The sequence below is a fragment of the Lasiosphaeria miniovina genome, assembly GCF_030549165.1.
Source record: "Lasiosphaeria miniovina strain SMH2392-1A chromosome Unknown B0T26scaffold_2, whole genome shotgun sequence".
Classification (NCBI taxonomy): domain Eukaryota; kingdom Fungi; phylum Ascomycota; class Sordariomycetes; order Sordariales; family Lasiosphaeriaceae; genus Lasiosphaeria; species Lasiosphaeria miniovina.
This window is the reverse complement of record NW_026848221.1, coordinates 1,876,661-1,897,790: the sequence shown is the minus strand read 5'-3', so window position 1 is coordinate 1,897,790 and position 21,130 is coordinate 1,876,661. Positions and strand designations below refer to the sequence as shown.

Sequence of the window (21,130 nt, the reverse complement as noted above, 5' to 3'; positions counted from 1 at the left end):
TTATGCTACTTCAGCCTTAGGAGGCTCCTCTGCCTCTAGCAGAATTTCTACAACGGCATCCGCCGAGGCAGAGGCAACGCCTAAAGCTGCTTCCTCGGCAGCATTTTCTACTTTCAAGGCTAGCTTTTCCTCGACTATCTTCTCCTCGACTAGCTTCTCCTCGGCCTTTTCCGCTTTCGCCGGCTCTGGTGCAGGCTCGGCAGGCTCGGTCTTGGCTGACGGCTCGGCAGGCTTACTGGCGGAAGGCACGGTAACCGTACCCCGATTATTCCACAAGTCCATCATGCTCCCAACCTTCGGGGCCCAGACTGCTTCCCCCAGGGTAAGATCGGTGTACTCGAGGCAGTTGTTGCCCCCCAAAACAAATATTCCTTGCCGAGTCCGGGAGAGCTCGGCCATCATGGCACCGCAGCCTAGTTTCTCACCCAGGTCGTGGCATAGGCTCCGGACATAGAAACCCGATGTCACAGTCATGCGAATCCTGGCTGCCGGGGGGCCCTTACCCTCCCATGGCGGTGGTGTGTTGGGCGCTGGTGGAGGCGGGACGAGATTTGAGCCTCTGCTGACGGGCGGCAGGTCACCGAGCGCGCCGGACATCATGGGTTCGGGCTGATTTGCCTGCTCTACTTTCCTACGCTTAGGCAACTGGCTGTCCTCGCGCACAAGACCGTCGACGCGCTCCTCAGCCTGGCGCTTATTACTCTGATATTCGGCTAGCGCCTTTGTTTCCTCTTCCTCTTGCTTAAGGGTCAGCTTGCCGGGCTCGTCTTCCGAGGTTGCCTGTTTTTTGGCGACGCGCCAAACCGAGTCAACTAGGTTCTTCTCGGCTTGTTCGGCCTCTTCGGCAGGCCACCGGTGGTTGTGCGTCCCCGGCTCGTACCACTCGACGAGCTCCATTTCGGTAACTTCGACATCCCTCGTGGCAATTTCCCGAGGGATCGGCTTCCCCTCCCGCGCGTACTCGTAGAGAGGCTTGCCATCCATCTTCAGTGCCGAGTAGAGCGGAGGCATCTGCTTATACTTCCCGCGGAAGCTCTCGAGCACCTTCTCGACGGCGGCGCGTGTGATATCATCATACTTTCCTTTCTTAATGATGCGGCCCACGCGGTCGTACGTGTCGGTGCTGGCGCCAAACAGAACAACAGTCTCGTAGGTCTTGGTGCAGGTTAGGAAGCCCTGTAGCGACTTGGTGCCTTTCCCCACGCCGAGGATCAGTACGCCTGTGGCCAAGGGGTCCAGAGTGCCGCCGTGCCCAATTTTGACCTGGAGCTGTCGTTTGATATTGCGCCGCCGCTTCTGCTGGTAGTGTGATTCTTTTTCGCGAGTATCTCTCTCCTGCTTCAGAAGAGGCGCAAAAAGCTCGGAGGGGTTGAAGTAGTTCTGGCAGTCTCGAATGACCTGAGCGGAGCTCATGCCAATGGGCTTGTTGATTCCTGGTCGCGACGGGATTGTTAGCTGTCACGTCTTTGCAGGTTTGGTGCAAGAGGAGGGGAGGCGCATCATACCGAAGACGCCCTCGACAATGTTGGTTTTCGCCATCTTGAAAAACCCGTTGAGCATTTGCTGCCGCGGCGTCACCTTGGGGGTCGGCGACGAACTGAAGATGCTCGTTTTGGGTTCGGGGGCGAAATAGCAGAGCAGAAATAACCTTCGCGGTCTTGGATGGAAAGTCCAGCCCGGAAGCGCAAAAAATGAACGACAAGAGCTTCTTGCTTGGTCTTGGCGCTGCGGCAGTGTTTGCGGTCATTGGAAATTATTTTGCCAATTGACAGCCCATGGAAAGAAGGGACCGCACTAACCGACTTGATTGGAAGAGATGAGACATATTGGTGGGCTCGTGGCCACCAAAAAAAAGGCACACCAAAACATGACACCACCACTTTGAGCTCCACAATACAGCCAAATGTATGCCAAAATTGATAAAACCAAGTTCATTTTAATGCCCTGTTATAGCGCCTTCTAGCTTTATACATTCCTTGAGGATTTGAGGGATATTGTTAATCCATTTGTTGATTGTTTCCTGCTTGAGGGCCGCCCAACCCTCCTCGGCCAAATCCCTAACAATCTCGTCGTCCCAACAAGGTCTTTTCTTTACGTATTGCTTTGGTGACTGCCAGGCTTTCTCGATGGGTGAAAAGTCAGGTGAACCGCTAAAGTTGAAGTAGCTTTCGAGCCCATTTTCTTTCTTCCAAGTCCTAACGATATTATCCTTGCTTGTACCATGACCAGAGTCATTATCCGCCTCAAGTACGAAGTCCTGGCCTTGACGTAACCAGGGCAAGACGGTAGGCTCGAGGATATCGGCTCCATATACCCTCATACTCATCTTTCCATTCGTATTCCCAGGTACGTTATACCAGGTCAATTCTGACTTGAAGTTATGCCCAACTGCTGCCCAACAATGTAGCCGTTCGAGGTCCTTTTCAGCCGGTTGGTCCTTTTCAACCAAGTAGTCAGGACAATAACGGTGCCCTTCCTTTCTTAGTACGTGAACCTTCCCTTGAGGGCCCCAGCCAAAGTGGCATTCATCAGAAAAGCGAACCCTATACCAGTCTTTCGGTTCGGGATATTTTTCCAGCGTCGTACGGGCGAAGTCAAGCCTTCTTTCTTTCAACCGAGGCGAGGCATATGTCTTCTCGCAGGCGATACAGAAGCGGTAGTCGAGGGTCTTGAGCGCGCGGCGTACTGTCTCACCACTTACGTCGATATCGAGGCCGGCAGCCGCTGGAATGCCTGCCCAAGGAATAGTGCGACCGTCAAAGCCATTGCTCTCGATAAAGCGCTCAATTTGAGCTAAGGCTTCTGACGATAGCTTCTTTTTCCGACCGCGGGTTTCAGCGTACGTTGAGTGGAAGGACCGGTCATCGTCAAGGGGTTCGGCAAGCGCCCGCCAGCCGAATCGTCGGCTGGCGCTGTGGAAGCGAAATACATCGTTGTGGTGATACGGTATGCGATGTGCATCGAGAAAAGCGCATGTCCCACAAATACGCGCCTTCTTAGGCGTTGAATAATGCAACTAGCGACTCATTTGGGCTATTTTTGGCTGTGTTTTGGTGGAATTATTGTCGTTGGAAGCATTTGGAAAATGGGCGATTGATGGTGGTGATGTAAGGTGTGGGTGGGGCTGTCACCAAAATCCTGCTTTTGGCGTGCCTTTTTTTTGTTGGCCACGAGGTGGGGTAGGCGAACAGTTCCTAGGGCTGATCCCTGTTCCTTCAAAAACGCCCCGCCTTCCATCTATTTGACAATCGGAGCCTCGCGTCGCGTGGTGTGTAGGACCAGTTTCGCGACTACGGTCCTAGTACTTACATCCTCCGTCTCCTCTGTCAGACTGTCTTCTACGTCAAAGCAAGACATGCCAGACTCGTATTGCAGAAACCCTGCATGCGTTTGATGGGTTGGTGTCTTTGATTTCTGCCGTCTATTTCTGCTTCTTTTCATTTTCCAATTTTCCCGCCTTTCTTCCGCCTCGCGACTGCTGTAACTGGGCGGGCAGGTTTGAGGGCCCGAGGGGGAACTGCGACAAGCCAAGCCACACCACGATCCACACGCCACGCGACACGATTCCTCACCTCAAAGGCGACGAGGTCTCGCGATGGCGGGCCGCCGACGAAGAGCGTCGAATTCGACAGTAGGCTCTGTCGAGGAAGCGCAAGTCCGCTGGACCCGAGAATCTTCGATCCTCCGGCCAGCCTCGCTAGCAGTACCATATAGTAACTGGCCTTGCTACGTGTTGACGGATGCGGTTATCTATCAAAAAGACGGCACGACTCTGGCAAACCCATTGCTAGTCCATGTCGAGGGCCCCATGATAATTCGCGGCAAACTGGAGATTGATGATGACCTCGAGCTTCTTGCCAATCGTACGTCTAGACCGTTGCCCGCTTGACCCATTGCGAAATGCTAAGGATGTCCCAGTTGTTAAGCCGATTAACAATTCCATATCCGTGCCCATAGAAATATGCCAGTCGGAGCGCTATTCGATTGGATACGACCCCCTCACTCTCTGGGTTTCGGGCGCTGCGGGCTGGTTCGAGATCGTCCCCTCGCCAAAATACGAAGCCATGTATTCTCAAATCAGCGAGGCAGTCACTCTCTACTACGAAGTGCTAGATGTCTACGACAAGCACCAGAATACATCGCGGGCGAAAAAGAAGAGCAGAAAATCCCTGGCAGCACCAACTCTGGACGACATTTACTTCAAGGTCAGCAGCGCCCCCCTACTAGCATGTCCCCTCGTCTCCACACAGCTAACTCTGCTTAGTATGCCGTCGCTGTCGGAGATGGAGTGACCCGTGACGAAGTGGAAGCGCGTTGTCACAAGTGGGCGCAGTTTCTGATCGCTCATTTTCCGAAAGAGGTCGATGTGAACTGGGAATCCACGCTCTTCTCCAAGTGGATTCATCAATCACACCCTGTACGTCAACTATCAAGGGTGGACGCTCTACTTGATGACCACGTAGTTGTAAGGAACTAACAAGAGCTAGGAGTTGAAAGACAAAACCGCCAAAGCGGCTCCCAAAGCGGCGGTTGTCCAACCGCCTCCAGAGACTGCTAGTACCGGCACAGCAAATATTGAAAATGCCCTCCGAAATACGTCACTTCCAGAACGGCCCAGCAGTAAGTCTGGTAGGCCTCGAAGACAGGTCAGTGAATCCAAGGACGTGGAAATGAGTGGTTTCGGGCCATCGCAAAGCCCACAGCCCGCCCTCTCGGACAAGGGAAAAGCCAAAGCCAAATTTCCAATCGAAACGCCCGTACCCCTTCCGGCCATATATCACCAACTTGCGGATACGCCGGCAAGTTTGAAGCCATCGCCAGCTCCTCGAGACTCGTCTCCAGCAAATGCTAGCTACGACGACCCCATTGATCGACTAGTAGATATCCTACAGGAAATCGCTACCGAAATGGATGTGATGAAGACGAATTTCCCCAAAATTCACTCAACCATTTTCTTCAAGTGCAAGATCAAAAACTATTGTGCAACTAAAGATATCACAAGATATTATTCACAGCGGCTTCTGCCACATTTGGGTCCGGAATGGAAAGGCACTCCTTTTTATGACTACTTGAAGACTACTAGCCTTGAGCCATACAAGCCTCCAGAAAACATCACACTAGAAGAGATGCCTGCTCAACTAGTACGCCGCATGAAACTCTCGCGCGCCTCTAAGATGGCGCCCGCTGTTGAACTTCCTCCGGCTATCGACCTCAGAGCTAAGGCTAAGAAGGCGTCACAGAAATTGGAAGAGGATGAGTCAGATGACGAGTTTCCCCCGTCGAAAAAGCTGCTGCAGCCCGCCGGTCGAAAATCCGGAAAGGGGGCAGGGTTGCGCTTATTATCTACGTCCAAGAAGCGGCCTGCTTCTAAGATGGACGACGAGGAGAGCAGCAGCCAGCGACGTGGGAGGAAGCCGTCGAAAAGGCCCTACTTAGGAACTGACGAGGACGAGAACATGGAGGACGCCAACGAGACAAGCGACCTAGGAAGCCTTGACGACCCCGACGATGATAACGATACCGACGATGATGACGACCCCGACGATGATGACGACCAGTCTATTGGAATGTACACGCGTGTGCCCAAGGATGCCATGCGCGTGGTTGTGCATGCTGAGAGTATCCCGACCATGTCGCCCTCTGGCCCCAACGGAACCTGGACCTGCGACCAGGACGGGTGCGGCTATGTGGTCCGCTCCGCGGAGGACCAGGTCGCCCAAGAAATCATTGCTGGCCACTTCCGTGACCACGAGGCTCAGCTTGAAAAGATTAACCTGGCCATGAAGGAAAGCCGCGGCCACATGCCCATCAAGTATGCATATTTCCCTCCTGTTCTCTTGATCGTGTATTTCCCTCCCTCACCGCAGCGGTAAAACTTGGCGACCGAAAAAGCTTTCCTTCTAGTTCTTCAAATGGCCAAAGACTTCTGTCTGTCTAACTCTTTGTTTTCTTGTCTTCGTGTCTTTTCCCTTTCGTTTTTCCCTTTTATGTTGCTCCCTCCCCGTTTTCACTTTCTACCTTAATCTATCCATCCCATTCTTGACAGAGATTGGAGCGTATTCTAACCTCTTCCGTCCCTCACAGCCACTTGCTCGACAAGATCCAGGCGTTAGGCAGGACAAATCTCGACAAAAAACACAACGCCGCAAACGGCGAACCCGCCCCGATCAAGCGCCGCTTGATTGCTTAATTGGCCAAAGACAACCCCCATCCTCTCCCTTTTTCGCGCTATTTCATTTTTTGTTTTTTATTTCTGAAGAACCCCCCCGTGGCAGAGCATTCACCCCTCGCCGCTCTGCTTCATCCCTTATCACCGGCCTCCCCGTTTCCTTAGCCATAACGGAATAACTACCAAGGGGCTTTACATAACGCCACGCCACTCACCGCGTACATGACAAACGTACATACATTGTGACGATACCCCCCTTTCTCCTTTGTTTTCTTTGGTCTTTTTCCCTAACTACTTGGCTAGCTTGCATGGGCGGGGTCAACCCAACTCGACACGAGATTGATTGTGGAATGGGGGAACCACTATCAAACATGCCGCGAGGGCGTGAATATGGGAATGGCGTTTGGGAGAATGGCGTTTTGCGATTGATGGGTTTTGTTTTATGAATACATGTCTGTTTATATGGTGTACGGATGGATACATCTTATGCTACTTGACGTTAGCAATGGGCAAATGAGGGGGATGGTCGTATGGGAGGGGAAATCAGCTTCGGAGGATTTGTAACGCTGTACAAAAGGAAGCCGCTGCTTGGCCGAAACTAGAGTACCCAGGTAAATAAATATTCACGACTCACGTATATTTTGTTTCTTCTGCTTAAGGAGGCTCTGCTCAAGGAGGGACTTCCATAGTTAGATTTATCATAAAAGTGAACTAAATAGCCCATGCTCATTACTGCGCATATACTAGAAGTAAATAAAGGTATTTGCCGCGGTATAGTATTGGCCGCGGTACAGCCAAAATTCAAACAATCGAACGGCACCAATAGGTTTCATCTAGAATATACCAATAAATCTACGCTTCATTCAGCTCGACCTAAGCACTACATCAACCAACGCGCCAATCAACAACCCTCGGGCTATGCAAGAGCCGTCGTATTGCTAACGCCTGCTCCCAGACCAACACAATGGCCAGGTTCAAGAGTGCCTAGGTAAATATTCACGATTCATAGACAACTACGGCGATGAATTGGGCGCCATCGATGGTCCTTTTCTCCTTTTCAAAACACCTAGTTGCCCTCAAACCTTGCCTATGCCCTGTCTCGAGTGAACATGTTCTTCTCAGGTCATTGGTTTCAGCGGTCTTTTCTCATCCAAGACTAAGATACGAGGGCCCTGTTTGCTCCGAAGCATTGCCAACACCGAATGCATGAGTGTACCGCGAGCAAAAATTGCTGCTTAGTTGCGGATAAGCTGCTTCGTCACGGATAACTAGCTACAACCGAATTCTCAGGCTCGTCACAGTTCAATGGCCTTCATATCCACCCCAGAGCTGTGCCGGCAAGCAGAGACCAATGTGTCCGCTTATCTCCGCAGCTCAAGGTACTTGGCTGCCTTGTCCCAAGTCGCGCGATCAACAGACGAGACATCGTTGCTGTCCAAAGCCTGGACGCCGGCGTACATAGCATCGAAGAAGTTGCAAGCAATGTCCAAATCCTCGTCAAATGCCAAAGCAAACGGCACATACAACGTAGGAAAACATTTTTTCTTAGACACCCGGATCTCCACAGGGTCTTCGAGCGCCACGTCGTCAAAGTAAGTCTTGACAGCAATACCAAGCGCCACATCCGGATCGTGAAGGAACGGGAGTCTGAGAGGAGGGAGTCAGTAAAACGGATAGGCGTATACAGTGAAAACTGGTGTTGAACTTACTGGTGGCTCAGCTCCCATCCATCTGACCTGTCCCGTTTCGCTTGCGCGTACAGGAACATGGAGGCCAAAACAGATTCAACAAGATCGCGGTCTGCAGAGCGTACCTCGGACACCAGGGAGCGGAAAGCTAGCAAGTTTTTGCTCAGGGGTCCGGTATATCCGTTCGACTCGTGTCGAAGTTTCAATAAGGTTGCGCATCTGCTGATAAGAAGCAAGCTAGACTGGTCGTCTTCGGTTCCGTTTAAGGGAAGACCACGAAGGTCCGGATGCTTGTTTCGGGCATTGAGGAGTTCAAAGCGGAGCAGCTCGAACCCAACAAGAATGGACTCAAAGAGGTTTGGGACGTCAGGGTGTTGCTTGACTGTTGGCTCCAAGGCCGACATGGACGCTGCTAGAGCTGTGCCCCAGCGAGTGAGCTCGTGTCGGTCATTAACATAGCCGCGAACATGAAGGAATCTCCAGAGGCAGAGTGACTTTATCATCCCTGCCAGCTGGAGCCCCTTCAACTTCTCCTTCGGACCCAGGAATGTCTGCGCTACGAATTCCGGCTTCTTCAGGGAGAGGACCTCTGATCCGACCGAGCCGTGCACAAAGCCAGGGTAGAACGCTTTGATCGTAGACTCGTCCACGCTCCAGGTGGCTACCTGACCTCCGAAGTTGGCCTGGTCGTGATTATTCCATGCAGTGTAGGTGAAGTTTCGGTCATACCAGACTCTCATAGTGATGTCCTTGTGGCCGATACCGCGGTTAAGTCGTGGAATAAGAAGGCCCAGTGCTGCTTCCTTAATTGGCACCAGCTGCGTCGACACAAGCTTTTTGTACTCGTCCGAAGCGTATCCGTCCACAGTCGACAGCACTTGCAGCTGCCCATGAATAATCCAGCTCAAAATACGCGGCCCAATGAGACCTGTGTTCAGGTAGTGGAAAAGCTCTGAGGGAAGCTGAAGGCCAAGATACTCGTGGTTGTCCCCCGTGAGACGTTCGTAGTCGTGGACTTTCACTTCGCCACTCTCGGAAACGTAGATGAAATGGCTAACAGCCATTCGCGCCCTGCGGTACTTATCTAGCCAGCCAGCATCGTGAGTCTTGATTATGTCATGAAAGGTCGTACAGATGATTGTTACCGACTTCTCCGACGTGCGCAGCATATTAACCGCGTCAGAGATGGAGAAGGGCTGGGCCTTGACGACTGAAGAGTCCAGGAGAGGCGGGAACGGGGCCAGGAACGAAGTCCCCGTCATCAAGAAGGCGTCGATAAAAAGAGACTCGCTGACGTTCAGCGTCTTCGTGATGTGCTTTTTGGAAACCGCGGTGACTGTACCGGCATCCCAGTTGATAGACCGGATGATGCTATCTCTGATTGGGTAAAGCATAAGCTCCAAAGGCCCCATGATGCCTCCGCACTGGTCCGAGTCGATCATTTCAAAATATGCCATCTATTCAAAGTCAGAAGCTTCTTAAACGGCCGCGGTAGTCATGGTGTCATACTTGCGCGGCAGCGTTGAAAGGAGGAACGAGGAAATGCAGTTTCCGGTTCTTCAGAATTGCCTGGAGAAGAGGATACAGCGCCGAAGGACGATAAGCACCTGATATAATTAGCCAGCAAATATTGCCTCGAGGAACAAGCTCATTACCGGTGTGCTGGCCAAAAGCAGCCACGGCGTCATCCGCCCTGCCGTTAAAGTACAGATCCCAGGCCAAATCCGTCTTCCCGTTGGCCTGTCGGCCGCGCTGCACGTTTACATCGTCTTGGCCCGTGAGAGGCACTCCGTTGAAGATAAAGAACGGGACCACACGATGGGCTACCCATCGATCCAGCTCAGTCTCAATCCGCTTCTGTATACCCGTCATGCCACCGAGGGCGGGGAGGAGCGGCTCGTTGTACGGCTGAGCATCGAGTTGAAGCTGGAGGTAGTATGACGCGTCCACAGCGATGGCACAGTCCTCGATTTCGGCGATAGAGTGCGTGCTTTGAAGAGAGTCTGTAAGCTGAAGGCGCATCCGATGCAGAGGGGTCCAGAGGGGTGCCAAGGGGGGGACTTGAATCGAGATCAACTTACACCACCTGGCTGTTAATCCAGGGGTCCTCGACAAGAGCTGCGTACTTGTGTCAGCGCCAGCAACATTGTAATAGCCCATGTCAGGAAAAAACAGAGAGCGCCGTTCGAGGCCAAGGGCCCGTCAGAACAAGTACGCAGACGACCTTGCGTTTATCTCTGCGGTGGTCGTGCGACCGAAGCGGGAGTACATGTTGGCGATGCGAAGCCCAGTGACAGTTGAGCTGGCTGTAGCAGCACCATGCACAAATCTCCAAGGTATCGGCCGATGCAGTTCCAACAGGAGAGCCGAGGGGAGTAGAGAGTCGGGAAGGGATTCGAACGGGCGCAGGTAGCTATCTAGTCGAACCAAGTCCGTGGCAAGTCGAGGGCATGTGAAACAACCGCCAGCGCGTGCGGTGACAGCAACCACCCTCGGTCGGAGGAACGCCCACATAACTTTGGTATCCGGGCAGTGGAGCAAGGCGGCAGCGAGCGAGCGAGAGAGGGACGAAGGTTTTACAATTGAACTTACCAGGCATCGTGAAAGGAGTTTGCGCGATGTAGATCGTCTTCGGGCAGCTTTACGAAGCTCTGTTGCGAACTGGTAATGGGAGGGGCTATCCGCAAAGTCGCGAGACTTGGGTGTGGAGCTCTAGTGACAGTGACGCCTGGGTTGACGAGAGAGGCGTTGCTTGCTGTACAGGAAAACACGACGAATAGAGCGGGACAGAAAAAGAAAAACCGAACGTGAAATCAAAAAAAACCAAAGAGCGACTTGAGTTTGTCAACCGCAAACACAGGCCATCTCCGGGCCAAAATTCGAGAAGAAATGAGGCTCTCGCTGAGGATTGAGGAGGACAGAGCTCCGCCAGAGGAGAGGTGCGAGGCTTAGGTTCGGCTTGGGGAACGAAATGGGCGGACTGCGTCCAAAGTTTTGCAGTTTGTTCCTGCCCGCCTCATACACACTGTGCTTGTAAGTGTGTCCAAGCTCAGACTGCACTGTGCGCGAAGATGATGGACGGCGGTTGGACGTGCTTCGGGTAGCTCCCGCCCATCTGTGGCTGAGGCAGCCCCCTCTGCCGGCCGGGGTGGCCCTTGCGGTTTTGTAGTGTGGCTGGTAAGGCGCTACTCTACGAACCTACTGCTTCTCGGTCAGCGGACCGAAGCAATGGATCGCTGCTGCCTTTTTTCGTGCCGGGCTTAGCTGTGATGGCTGACCCTACAGAGTCTGATTTGCTGACACGCAGAAGCCAGGCCAGGGCAAAAAAATCTTGCATAATCAAGTCCGGGATTTTATCACTTCGTAATCATGCCCCCATTTGTCATGAAATTACTACCTAGTAGGGTTGTGCCGTTTTATTTTTGGACCCAGAGAGAAGGCTAGCTAATCCACAACCAGGCACCTATTCTTGTGTCTCACATTCCGTCTCAGAGCAACCCCAAGAAGCGGCGGAACGTCGACAGTATCGTGCGCTTCCAACACCTCTGCCTAGCCCCCAAACGGAGTCGAGAAAGAAAAAGAAAAATAGGGACAAAAGAATGCGTAAAATAAGTGGGTTGTTTTGAATACAATCGGAGAAAATAAGGGGGGGTGGTGAGGGGTTCAACTCGACTACTCCAACGCTTCCGGTTGGCCCCTGTTCTTCAGTAAAACCTGTAAAAGAGAACAACATTGCCCAATAGTCCCCCAATAGCAGCCAGTCGGAGAGGCCGCGGTCCCGCAAGTGAGGTTTCGTCTCCTCACCGCTTGATGAACCGGTTGCCTAGGGACGTATCGGTCCCTGAATTGGTGCTCGCGCGCTAAGACCCTATAGGTAAGGTAGTCTGAAGAGCGAGCAGCTCTCGTACAGCATCTCGTAGCTAAAGCAAGTAGATACCAGATATGCAACGGTAAACTCGGATGTTACATTTGCGAGTATTCTCGCCGATACATTGCCACCCGAATTTGTCGACTCTGAGAGCAAGTCCAGCCTCGAGTTGACTCGCCGTTTCGAGAGAAAGAGGAAAAGGATGATAGGGACCGAGTCAAGCTGCCCCTTCTTTGTCTTCTAGAAGACAGGGGTAGGTTCAACAGCTTCCGCAGAGCTGGAGAGAAAGATCACGAAAATGAAACCAGGGGTATATTAGAGTGCTAAAAAGGGGGTTATACGATCAAATTCGCCACTAGCGGCGGGTGTCTAGACTAGAGAAACTTTGGGTTTCGTGTCGTACGTGTCCCACAAAAATTAGCGACCTGGCCCATCCGCGAGGCGTTTAGTAGCAGTCAAAAAGCTTGTACCACCACCCTGGACTCGATGTAGACATCCTGCCGAGCCATACCAGAGCTATGCCACCGCTGTATGTCGTTGTATGTGTGATAAGAGCTCTGAACGTGTCCGCTGGATGGAGGGGGGGGCAATGTACACACAAACATACGCACTTGATCCGGCAGCTTCCCTAGCCCAAATAGACACGTTTCTTTTCCAAGAAGCGAGACACGTTGACTCACAGACTGAACAGCCGCGGAGGTCTTATAGCCCCCCTTTTGCTCCTCGGCTCCAGAGCCCGGAGCAGATAATCCCCAGTGGCGACAAAAATAAACAGAAAATACTAGCCGGTAAGCCTGTGTGTTCCCGGGATCTTACCATGCGCCAGAAAAGGACCACTAGCCGGCAACGCCATCTGCAAACAGAAGATCCGCGCTGGCCGGGAAACTTTTTGCAACCAACTGGTTTATGCCCTGGGACTGCTCGTAAGCTGTGCCTGGGAGAAGTGGGAACAACTCGTCATCGCCCTCCGAGGCACGCTTGCTTGGTCCAACGTTTGCCCTTCGTTCAGTAGTTGCGAGGCTGGAGACGATGAACGTCTTGGCGAAATCAAGCTTCTTCGAGTCCCGTCGCGGTCGACTAGACCGGGTGAGTGACTGATGAATTAAGCCCAGGGTTGGCAAGTTCAGCAACAATTGCCACTAGATCGCTTGGATTCCTGTACTGTTTGTTGTACTGGTCAGGGCTGGTCATGTGTGCTCCCCTTTTTAGACAGGTTGGAGCTGTCTTGGTGGGCCAACGGAGGCGAAAAGGGGGATTGTTTACTATCCTACCGCATTAGTGCTTGGGCAGTGTTTTTTTAGTTGCATACCTTAGGGGGTCCTCAGAGCTGTCGGTCAGCAACCACAGTCTATGGCCATGGTCAACAACCTGCCTCAGGTCAGTAGGCAGGCTACTTCGCCTAGCCAATCAAGACTCTAGGAAGCCGCTTGGACGATGAGATGTGGCGATAGCTTCACCACCTTTAGTAAGCCAAGCATCTCGCTAAAGCGGCTTTTGTGACTCCAAAGAGGCCTGCCGCGGCGGGAGGTGCATCTCAGCTTTGCACGGTCGGGAAGATCTGCCGTACCTTGTTGGAAAAAGGCTTGCTTCGGCTGACAACCAATAACCGTGAGGGTGGGGAAACAAGAGAGCGAGTGAGAAAACAGGAAACCATCCCAAGGCTGGTGAGGCGTATTGTGAGGCATACAGAAAGGCATACAGGCACTACGCTGCAACGGACTAAACAAGCAACAAAGGTGGCGACGCAATAGCAGTAGACCAGCAGAAGATGCGAACCGTGTGAGGAAAAAAAATAAATGATATCTGATGAATCATCTTGGGCCAAGCCTCCCCAGCACCGCCCACCTCAGGCACCTCTCTTAGGTGCCTCATCAGGTTATCTGCCAAGAACCCGCCCAAACCTGACCATTGCATTCTTGTATACCGAGGACGCAAAGATGTTTGTCAAATGGGTGAGGGCATATGATTACGCCAAGGTGGGGAGGGAGTTGGAATCATGTAAGATGCTCTACGTATGTCGGGCGCCCGTTGGTGCTCTGGAGGGAGGGATGGGATTGGAAGCGTGAAAGGTGAAGGTTTGATGCACGGGAGTGGATTGACTGTTTGGGAGCCGGAAACCCGACTTCACCTCAGCTTGGTTCGGCCGGCTTACGGAGTGCTCTGCAGATGAATCGATTGTCGATGTAGGTAAGGAAATAATGATAATGATAATGATAATGATAATAATGGAAGGAAAGGTACGATTACCTTACGTAGTATTCCATAGTCGGTGCTGGTTTCGGGATTCCATCGCTTCAGTTCCGTTGTGGTGCCAGCTCTTTCACCTGGCAGTGAAGGCCGGCCTCCGGGTTTTTGGTGGAAGCCTGAAATGAACAGGTCAAAGCCTCAAAGGTTAGTGGAGGTTCTCAGACGGCACCTGCCGTATTGCTGAGTGAGGTGCGGTGATCGGGTCTGCGCCAAGACGCACAACCGACGTCCCCGCAAAATCGGAACAGTGTCCCAACGCGGCGTTTAGCCCTGGACCTTGTAACAGCAGCAGAACCGAGTTCGCCGACTCCCAGCTTACCTACAGCCTTACATCATCTGAGGTTTCATGTCACTCCCAATTGCAGAGACCGTCAGATCCCGGTGTCCAGATCGGGCGTTGGGTTTCTGGAAATGTGGGCGTCGTAATTGCGACACCACGCATATGGCACTCGCACGCTCATACACCTACTGCAAGTTACCCGTTGGCCGTCCGTCTTGCGTATCTGCTGTAGGGCTGCATTGCATACAACCCAGCATCCCAAGGCAACAGGTAACCCAGAGCCGGCTGTTTCAGACAAGGTCACATCACTAGGGCATCTATTCATTCGAGTTGCGAATTTAATCAGGAGAGCCTCGGAATGGAAAACAAAAACAAAGGATAACTGCCTCCGGAAATAGGCGAAACAGGCTCACTTGCCGACGAAACATGAGAACCTTGCACATCACCCCCTCGACACCCCAGTGCCGATGCCGGGAACCTGTGGATGGCCCGTGATCCCCTGCCTGCGGGATCGAGTGCCGTCAAACATCAGATTCTAGTTCCAGTCTGGGTTGTGATCCTCGCCGGGGGAGGCTTTGACGGGGTCACGTGTGTCTACGGCGCGGCCATACACGGGGGGACCACAGACCTAACATGGAGCTCGGTCTGTAAAGGGTGCGCGAGTTAAGATGTCCGGGCGTACGGAGCACACTGGCACCGACATGGCCAGCCCGACTTGATGACGAGGAAATCGACAACTGACAGGCCGCCCTGTTCATACCTTGGGTCGTTGGCTTCCTTTGCGATCGTATTTCGGAGAACAGCAGTTGCGCAGTCCTACAGTTCGTGCAACAAGCGACTTAGGGCCGAACCTAGCAAACTATTCGTTCAACGTTGCCTACAATGGATTAGCAAATTGGTAATAAGTCTAGTGCGTGTGGTGGCGGTGACAATTTGACAGCTGGGTATGATGGGCGGGCGCGGGATAAACCCGTCAGCCGCGGACGCGGGATACAAATTTGGGAAGGGAGACAGCAAGCATCGCATCGCATCGCATCGCCAAGTTCTCTCGAGGCACATGCTGAGTAACCACACTAACAGACAAGGTTTAGAGCGAAGGGGGGAAGGTACAAGCGTACTCCTGCGTACTTTGTCTTGGTGAGACACGACTCGTGCATCCTGGCAACTCGGATATAAGAATTAGAGAAGCACCAAGACCCCCGAGAGAATGTGCCGGAGGAGGTCAACAATGAACAAAAAACAAGGCTTTAAGGAAGTAGCTGGGCCGGGGGCGTATTCTATATCCGTAAAAGGTAAGGCTAGCAATTAAGGTGCCTGCCTACCTTGCTTGCTTGCCAACCTACCCGGGCATACTTATGACACTAGACTTCCTAGTTGATTAATAACCGAGAGAGATAAGTAACATCTGACAAATGTTCATGAACCACCCCGAGGCCAGTTTTTGCTGCTCGGCAGGAACATCAAGGTATGGAGTATGGAGAATTCAACCCCGTGTCCGTGGTCGCCACTCTACGGTATGTACTGTACATCCGTACGCTACTGTACGAACGTTGGTCGTTTAAAAGAGCTGGGAGGTGCGCCAAGACCAGGAACCTGGGCCAAAGCGGATCGGCCGACAGGGGCTCTTTCGCTACCAGCTGGTCGGTGACTGGGTGGCAGGAACACCCGGCAGGCTGCAAGGGCGGTTCCCTAGAAGGTGCTGGCTTCAAGTACGGAGCGGTAATCAGTCGGCACAGCGACCGAAACTGGAAGCCGTAACGCCGGCCGGTGGTACTTTTGCTAAGTACTTGCCAACCTCAAAACCTAAGCTGCCAGGGTGACGTGGGTTGGCGTGAGATGACTAGTGCCGAGAGCCGCCTCCCCCGCCGGACGGACAGCAAAGTCAAAATCGAAAGATGTGATTAAAAGGAAAACACTTAAAAAAACCGAAACAATGGAAAGCACGGCCTACTCCACGGGTCTGCAAGGTCAGCAGAAGCGACAATAAGACAGGAAAACGAGTGAGATCGGGGACCTCGACCTGATGACTCGGTCTCGAGATGCTGCAGGCGGACGGCTCTGCCTGACGGAGAAGCCTCAACGGGTTCCCGGTACAGGGCAGCTGCAACGATGATGGCCTGGTGCTGACGCAGCGGCGGCAGATCCATTACCTAGGCACCCAACGATCGGTAGCACATCCCGCTCAGCCCTACGGGAGGGCAGGGGTGTGTGGGCCTTGGCGTTGCACAGTTGCCAAAATATCACACAGACGGCCCCCAAACCCACAGCATCTCTGATGGCCGTCCCAACTGTCCGCCCACCCACTGCAATTCACACCGACGCCTCGGCGCCATCGGCCTTATCGACGGTGCATGTCTTGTACGTATGTATGCACACTTCATGCATGCATGGGCCAGATATCGGGGTCCACCAACTCACGTTGGGAGGCGCGGGTCACTGGCTGGCTCTTGGCTTGGCCTGGCCCGCTTTCCGCCCTTTTTCCTTCAATTTCACACCTGTCCTTGCCTTAGTTTTGCACCCGTCGGGGCCGCGTTTGTGCGACCAGATTGGAATGCGAATGCGTACCTCATTCTAGCGTATTTACGTGCAGACGGCCTGCTTCGGAGGTACCTCCGCCAGTTTAACCCCGTCCACAGTCCACACACCTACCTGACCCAAGCAAGCATGGATGGGATCTGTGGATCGACGTTGCGGCACGCACGCTGCGGGCAGACGCGGATCTTCCCAGGCTGGGTCCTGAGGTGCGAACGGTACCTCCCAAGGTTACCTTGGCTCTAGGCCATCCCGAGGTATCTCTCTCACTTTCTCTCTCTCTCCCTCGTCGTCCCTTATTCCCAAGGTGTCCACACAAAATAATAACACACCGCTTGCTTCATTCGTATAGTGTCGCCAGTTTCGGACCCACTAGAAATCTGAGCTGCAGATTTGCACTGCCATCAGGGGTGGTCTCTCCCCCTCGTACTGTATGTACCAGTGTGCGTACTCCACCGCTAGCAAGACGCAAAGTGCCTGCCATTACCAACCTATCTCGTCCTCCCGAAGTGCTTCCAAGTGGAGGCCAAAGTAAGTGGAGGCCCCGAGATGGCTCATGTAATCTTGCTCCATCCACCCTTGCTACCCTTGCTTGCTCCTGAGACGATGTCGGCGCCGCCTGGATACCGCCAAGTAGACCCGGCATCTACCTTGCCTATGGTGACGGCAGGAGGCCTTGGTTGCACATCTCGACCTTTTCCAACCTTTGGATTTCTTATTTAAGTCTCTTGTGATGCCCAGTTCAGGGACAGTTATTCTCCCGTCATCAGCTTCCAACACCAGCTTCCAACAACCACTTCCAACAAACACAACAGCAACATCAACATCAACCTTTCTCATCAACCTTTCCCAAAGCCTTCATCCTCTCACCAACCACTTCTTTCAAACTCATCAACTAGCTTCGGAATCTCATTTTCAACCAACTTCAACTTAAACTACTACCTTCACCTTCACCTCCACCTCAACAACCACCAGTCTTCGCAATGGCTGCCACCACTTCTTTCACTGCTGCTACTCGCTCCCCTGTTGAGTATGGCCGCTCCGGCTACAACAAGTGAGTTACACAGTTTCCTGCTCGACGCCCCTCCCAACTTCGCAGTTACACAAACTAACCGTAATACAGGGACGGCTCTGATGAAGAGGAAGAGGAGAAGTTCCGCAATAATGGCCGCTCCGGCTACAACAAGTGAGCCCCCTCCCCCCGCTTGGTAAATGCCCATGACAACAAACTAACAAATCAAACCACAGGGGCGACAAGGAGGACGATGAGGAGGACAAGCAGAACTAAGAGAGAAACAGCCTCCCAACCCAGCTCGCCTTGGGAACCCAGTCTCCTTCCCGCTCTAGCTTAATAATCCTATAAGGCGAGCCGGGAAATCTCTCTCCCTCTACTACGACGACACGACTTTGCCGATTACAACAATCCATGTGCGCGGGGCTCAGCACAGCCACGAATTTCTTGTCTCTTCTACAGTTTTCTGTCTCTATCTCTCGGGGGGTTTTTTTTGGTGTTCGGTTCACGGAGTCTCACGGAGTTTCGCTTGCAGCTTTTTTTTCCTCCTTGGTCAAAAATAAGCATCGGCATTGGGAATGGTGGGCGGATGGGTCTGCTTGTTTCATGGCATCGCATTTCAACAGCATTTTTTCTTAAATCCCCCCCTTTCCCCCTTTCCTTTTCATTTCCATTTATGTCTCGGAGATATACTGCTACACATTGGGGGTTATTTGGCGTTTTTTTTGTTGGTTGACTGGTGATACAAAGGATCCGGCAGGGCGGCGGGGTGGTGCATTTGCTGCATTTTGCTTTTTATTTGCTTTTTGGGTGGCCTTTTTTTTTTTTTTTTTTTTTATTGTCTGGGTGGTTTACTTTTTTTTCTGTCTCCCTTTACATTTCTGTCAAGTACCCCTTCCCCCCCGTTTTCTGGGAAGAGTCCCAGGAACTAACAGGATTAGGCTTCCTATTCTCATTTTTTACTCCTACAGACTCGGGGGGGAAGGGCATGGTGAGGGGGCGACAGGGAAAGAAAACCCCCCCGGAACAAAAAACGGCGCATGGGGATCATTACACTGGAGTTGTTACACCAAACGCATAGAATAATTTTTTTCATCGTTTCTATTCTTGTCGTCTTACTGTTACTTGCCAACACAGAATCTGAAAAATAGTTTAGTAAGATTCAAAGAAATTGTCGGCTGGTGTAACTTGACAAATTTTGTGTTTTGAACAAGGGCGTAGTAAAAATTACAAATTAATAAAAAAACAGGGAAGGGTGGCTTACTTTTCGAATATGACCCCCAAAACTTCTTCGACGTCGCCGGCGTCTCCGTGACCAGTTATAGAAGCTAGACAATTAGCGGCAAGGCGCAAGTGCTCTGCCGCTAGTACGACATCAGGTTCTGCAGAAACCGCGTGCTCGTCTAAGGTTCCACAAGACCGCCGCCGCGCCGCCTCGGTCACAAAGTCTTCTAGATGCCGTTGGCATACGACTAGAAGTTGGTTTTGTCTTTCGGTTACACTAAGCAGATGCTGCATGTCGCTAGGCACCGAGGTCAGAACCGCGAACGATTGGGCCAATTTTTCAGCCAGCGCCTGGATCCCCCCTGGGTCCGTCAGCCCCTTGGCGTCCGCTGCAGCCGCCCTGCAGGATATTGCGAGGAGCGGTGGTTCAGCGGCTGCTGCAGCTAGTGGGACAAGATCACCGTCGTGGGACGAGGAGGACAACCTCCCTTCCTGGTCCATGCGCACCGACGCCGCAAAGTCGCGGAGCAGATTCCGCAGGACGTCTCGGTCCACAACGTCGCTCTTGTTCACCGCAACTATGAACTGCTGTGCGCCCGCCGCCAAGCGCAGCGTCTCGGTGTCGTAGTTTATCCAGGGCGTGCCGTCGCTGGCCAATTCTACTGACGCCAAGACGATGATGACATCCGAGTCTCGCGCTTTGTTCCGCGCCCGCCGTATTCCTTCTTCCTCTATTGTGCTAATGGCGGCCGCGGGCGGCGAGGACGCCTTGGCGCCGCCGACGGCGTCCGACGAGGAAGACGACGCCACCACCGACGTCGTCCGGATCCCGGCTGTGTCGGCAAAGGAGCACAGGAAGCCGCGGATGTCGAGGCTCGCCTCGACAATGTCGCGCGTCGTGCCCGCCTCGGCCGAGACGATGGACGCCTCGCGACCGACGATCTGGTTCATCAGCGAGCTCTTGCCGACGTTGGGGGGCCCCAGCAGCGCTATGCGTATCCCATTGCGCAACAGCTCGCTCCGCTGGCTGCCGAGCCGGTACAGCCGGATGGAGCCGAGGATGCCGTCCACTAGCCACGACACGTTTGTCAGCAGCTCGGCGGGGGACTCGTCAAAGTGCTGGTCCTCGGAGAAATCAATCAGGGCCTCGATTTCGGCGCGCGCGAGGAGGAGCTGTTGGCGCCATCCCTCGTACGCCTTCCCGAGGATGCCCGAGGTGCCTCGGACTGCTGCGCGGCGCTGCTGCTCCGTCTCAGCCGCTAGCGTCTCCCCCAGCGACTCAACCTGGGCGAGGTCGAGTCGGCCGTTGAGGAAGGCCCGCTTGGTGAACTCGCCTGGCTCGGCATAGCGTATCTTGGCACGCGGAAGCATGCATCTTGGGATGGCGGAAAGGACCGCCTTGACGGTCGCGTGCCCGCCGTGGACATGCAGTTCGAGAACATCCTCGCCCGTGACCGTCTTGGGACCGGGGAAGTAGAGTACAAGGGCGTCCGAGTCTAGGATGCTGGCGCCAGACGCATCGCCGGGGTCTGTCAAGGTCCTCACACCGGCATACCTAGGCTTTGGTGGGGGATTTGACGGGCACAATGAGCGGTAAACCTGCGCCACATGTTAGTTTAGGGTGGTTCAAAGATTTTAATAACCATATAAAAAAGGAAAAAAAAAAAAGGGGGGGGGGGGGGGGGGGGGCCATTCACATCAAGACTGCCAGGTCCGGAAACTCGAATGACGGCTATGCCCGCCCTTCCCGCGCCCGACGACAGAGCATATATTGTTTCGTTCTTGAGTATGTGATCTGAGTGCGAGCGACGGGACGAATTCGATGCGGAATGGGAATCAGACTCGGCATTCCTATGCGGCGCATCTCCCCCGAGTTCGTGGAAACCAGCCTTGTAAGTCGGCCATGCTCTTGGTCTAGATTGGAGCAGAATTGGCGCGGCCCAGGGGCTGAAATTCCGATTTGTGGCCCCTCCTCTCAGCGCATGTCGGAACATTGACCTCAGAAAGAAGTAATGAGGGGATGCGCAGATTTGGACGTCAAGACTCAAAATGATTGCTGAGTGAGTCCCCAAGCCCGTCGCGTAAAGAGAAGAATTCAGTCGCGTGCTTG

General features: G+C 53.2%; 5 protein-coding genes across 5 annotated transcripts; 2 read left to right on the top strand and 3 right to left on the bottom strand.

Moving 5' to 3' along the window:
* On the bottom strand, window positions 1-1,539 carry B0T26DRAFT_636946 (pseudouridine synthase; the record flags this gene model as incomplete). The annotated part of the gene is made up of 2 exons (XM_060436884.1): window positions 1-1,433; window positions 1,506-1,539. The coding sequence occupies 2 exons, from the start codon at window positions 1,537-1,539 to the stop codon at window positions 1-3; spliced, it is 1,467 nt and encodes a 488-aa protein (XP_060300123.1).
* Window positions 1,540-3,595: 2,056 nt separating this feature from the next.
* On the top strand, window positions 3,596-5,873 carry B0T26DRAFT_640010 (uncharacterized protein; the record flags this gene model as incomplete). Its single annotated transcript, XM_060437185.1, has 4 exons — window positions 3,596-3,863; window positions 3,919-4,205; window positions 4,265-4,417; window positions 4,488-5,873. The coding sequence occupies 4 exons, from the start codon at window positions 3,596-3,598 to the stop codon at window positions 5,871-5,873; spliced, it is 2,094 nt and encodes a 697-aa protein (XP_060300122.1).
* A 1,657-nt stretch (window positions 5,874-7,530) lies between these two features.
* B0T26DRAFT_636512 (nuclease-like protein) lies at window positions 7,531-9,879 on the bottom strand (the record flags this gene model as incomplete). The annotated part of the gene is made up of 4 exons (XM_060436835.1): window positions 7,531-7,816; window positions 7,879-9,314; window positions 9,367-9,464; window positions 9,513-9,879. 4 exons carry the CDS (start codon window positions 9,877-9,879, stop codon window positions 7,531-7,533), a joined length of 2,187 nt encoding a protein of 728 aa, XP_060300121.1.
* Window positions 9,880-17,767: 7,888 nt separating this feature from the next.
* Window positions 17,768-18,072, top strand: B0T26DRAFT_747610 (uncharacterized protein; the record flags this gene model as incomplete). Its single annotated transcript, XM_060444862.1, has 3 exons — window positions 17,768-17,838; window positions 17,908-17,970; window positions 18,033-18,072. 3 exons carry the CDS (start codon window positions 17,768-17,770, stop codon window positions 18,070-18,072), a joined length of 174 nt encoding a protein of 57 aa, XP_060300120.1.
* Window positions 18,073-19,056: 984 nt separating this feature from the next.
* Window positions 19,057-21,014, bottom strand: B0T26DRAFT_639012 (GTP-binding protein TrmE N-terminus-domain-containing protein; the record flags this gene model as incomplete). Its single annotated transcript, XM_060437100.1, has 2 exons — window positions 19,057-20,619; window positions 20,718-21,014. The coding sequence occupies 2 exons, from the start codon at window positions 21,012-21,014 to the stop codon at window positions 19,057-19,059; spliced, it is 1,860 nt and encodes a 619-aa protein (XP_060300119.1).
* Window positions 21,015-21,130: the final 116 nt, after the last annotated feature.